Raw genomic sequence first — 2,834 nt, forward strand, 5'->3', positions numbered from 1 at the left:
TTCTTCATTTGCACGTGGTCATGGAGGTGATATTCTTCCATTCTTATGCTAACAATAATAAAGCCACTCTTGACCAATCTTAGGTGGCATTAGTGTGCTGACATCGACTCGCTTCACCATAAGTCTCACATTTTGATGTTTATTCGCTGGATGATCGAATTCACTTGTACTTTCTGCAAAAGCACTAAAATAGTGTCATTAGTCAAAATATTGAGTCCTAGCTAATATAAATATGGGTATAAAATGTAGCACTTTCGTGCTTATCAGCCGGCACGTGAATAACTTCCTCCTGACTCACACCAGCTTGAAATACAACAAATGCGTCAAGAGCTAGCTAACTCGGATAAAAGAAGGTTGGTCCTTACGGAGAGATTGTCTGAGCTACAACCTGAAAACGGAGAAGAAGAGATATACCCCTTTGGTGCCCCTCAACACCCTCTCCTGTTGTAAAGCTGAGCCCAGAAACAATCGTTTGGGAGGCGACTCTCATCTATCAGACAAAACCCCCAGCGGAGCGAGACCCCAGGGTCCAACCAAATGCCGAAAGAAGGGTATCGAAACTCAGAAGGGAAACCTAGCAAAGACACAGATAACGCCTCTATAACGGAAGCGCATATTTCCAAATACTTAGAAGAGCACTATGGTCTAACCCCACCCACTGCTAATTTTACTATGCAATCTCCCTTCACCCAAGGTCTCCTACACAAGTCAATGTCGATAAACTATAAGCAACCTAAGTTTCAGCTGTTTGACCAGTCTGGGAATGCGACAGAGCATGTCTTTCGCTTTCTCATGAGTTTGAATGAACACGCCACAAATGACTCTATTTGTCTAAAGGAATTCGGAAAGTCACTCACTGGAGCGGCTTTCACATTGTTTGTAGGATTAGAAGAAAACAACATTTCATCTTGGAATGAGATGCGAAATCAATTTATGAAAAAGTTCTATTACCGACAGAAGCAGCTTACCATCTCAGATATTTGCAATCACGAGTTCAAGCCCGGAGGAAAGTATCTAGATTTCGCCAAAAGCTTCCGAGGAGAGTGCTTACGCAGTAGTGTGAAGATCCCCGAGAGGGAGTTGGTCAAGATAGGTATCAGTCGATTACCAGCTGAACTCAGTTTTATCCTGGCGGCTGTCAGGTTAGAGACCTTTGTAGACTTTGAAGATGCATGTTCTCGAGCAGACGACGCAGCAGAATTCAAAGCGGCTGAAATTAAACAATGGGGACATTCAGTGTCATACGCCAAGGACGAAGGAACTAGCGGACAAGGGAAAAGACAATCTAATTTCAGAGACGGAAAGGGATATAAAAGGAATACTGAGGCAAATGAGGTGGTGGAGACTCCAGATTTCCCATGTCCATTGGAGGTCGCCATAGAACTTTTGGAGGAATGGCGTAAAGATGGAGACAAGACTCTCCCGTCTCCTACTAAAGAACCAACAGAACAAGACAAGCGACATCCTAGGTACTGTCATTTTCATCAGAAAGTAGAGCATGCAACAAATAACTGCAGGACCTTCAAATGGAAAATCCATAATAGGCATAGGAGTGGAGAAGTGGACTTTGGAACGGAGACACATATTCAGAAACACCCGCTACCCCGACAAGCCTGTATGATTACGTTTGCAGAACCTAAAGCGGCGTCAGAGGAAGTATGTGTTGTGTCCGAGGAAGATAACTATGAGTACATCGGGGCTACTGTCGCAAAAAAGCTACTTTTTGCAGCATTCTTTGATACACTAAACTTCACAGAGAAACAACGTCAAATTGCTGCAATAATCTTGTCAAAAATAGCGGCAAATGACGAGGTAAGCCAATACTTGGATCGAAAGTACCCGTTACCTACTGATATCATCACTTTCTCCGAGAAAGATAGAATAGCGGATTGTGATCATACGAGGCCCCTTTACCTGACAGTAGGTATCTGCAAGCATAGGTTTAAGAGAGCTTTTATAGACACAGGAGCATTACTGAATCTAATCCCCTTACACATTACTGAGAGTATCGGAGTCAAAGAGGAAGATATCAACAAATTTGCTACTGGAATTCAAGGTTTTGGTGAAACAACACAACAAACAATAGGGACCATCAGGTTGAAAATTCAAGTAGGACCTATTCAAGCCAGTGAACCATTCTACATGATGGACGTACACCCAGCATACCATCTGCTTTTGGGAAGGCCATGGCTGCACAAGCACGGAATTGTGCCCTCAACTTACCACCAGTGTATCAAATTTATTTTGAAAGGGAAGCAGAAAAGAGTACCGGCCTCGACTGACCCTTTCGCAACCGAGGAGGCTCATCTAACAGAGGCGGCATTTTACAATGGTCTAAGCGAACCAAGTGAGGTAGTCACACACATCTACTCAGCCCCGATACCTGACTGGATAACCACGTATGCAAACACAGCCGATGACAATCTTGTCAAACGAACACAGGTCCACAAAAATGAACGCATGCAGTTTCGGAAGACAACTCGCCCAGATGGGGGGCATGTCTACAAACGTTGATTAAGAGTAGCCTTTAATAAGACCTCCTTATTAGGAAAAAGAGGGGAATTATTCATGGTGCTTACAACAGAATGAGTCCACATTGATACCAACTCATGTAAGCGACAATGTCGAGTGAATAAAAGGCTTCATCCACTTACTCTAAATTTTCTTTATTATTACTTTCCCCATCCTTTACCTCTTTCAGAAGGGTGACAAGAATCACCGAAAGAGTGTAACGCAACCACCACATGGATTACTATATCCCGCGTATTCCAATCTACTAAACACTTAAACACAACCACTACTTCTGCTTCGATTCACAATCCCTATGATAGAGT

General features: G+C 43.2%; 1 protein-coding gene across 1 annotated transcript; it reads left to right on the forward strand.

Moving 5' to 3' along the window:
- Window positions 1-537: 537 nt before the first annotated feature.
- On the forward strand, window positions 538-2,514 carry LOC113312540. Its single transcript, XM_026561288.1, has one exon. It carries the CDS (start codon window positions 538-540, stop codon window positions 2,512-2,514), a length of 1,977 nt encoding a protein of 658 aa, XP_026417073.1.
- Window positions 2,515-2,834: the final 320 nt, after the last annotated feature.

Source organism: Papaver somniferum, chromosome 9 (assembly GCF_003573695.1).
Source record: "Papaver somniferum cultivar HN1 chromosome 9, ASM357369v1, whole genome shotgun sequence".
Lineage (NCBI taxonomy): Eukaryota > Viridiplantae > Streptophyta > Magnoliopsida > Ranunculales > Papaveraceae > Papaver > Papaver somniferum.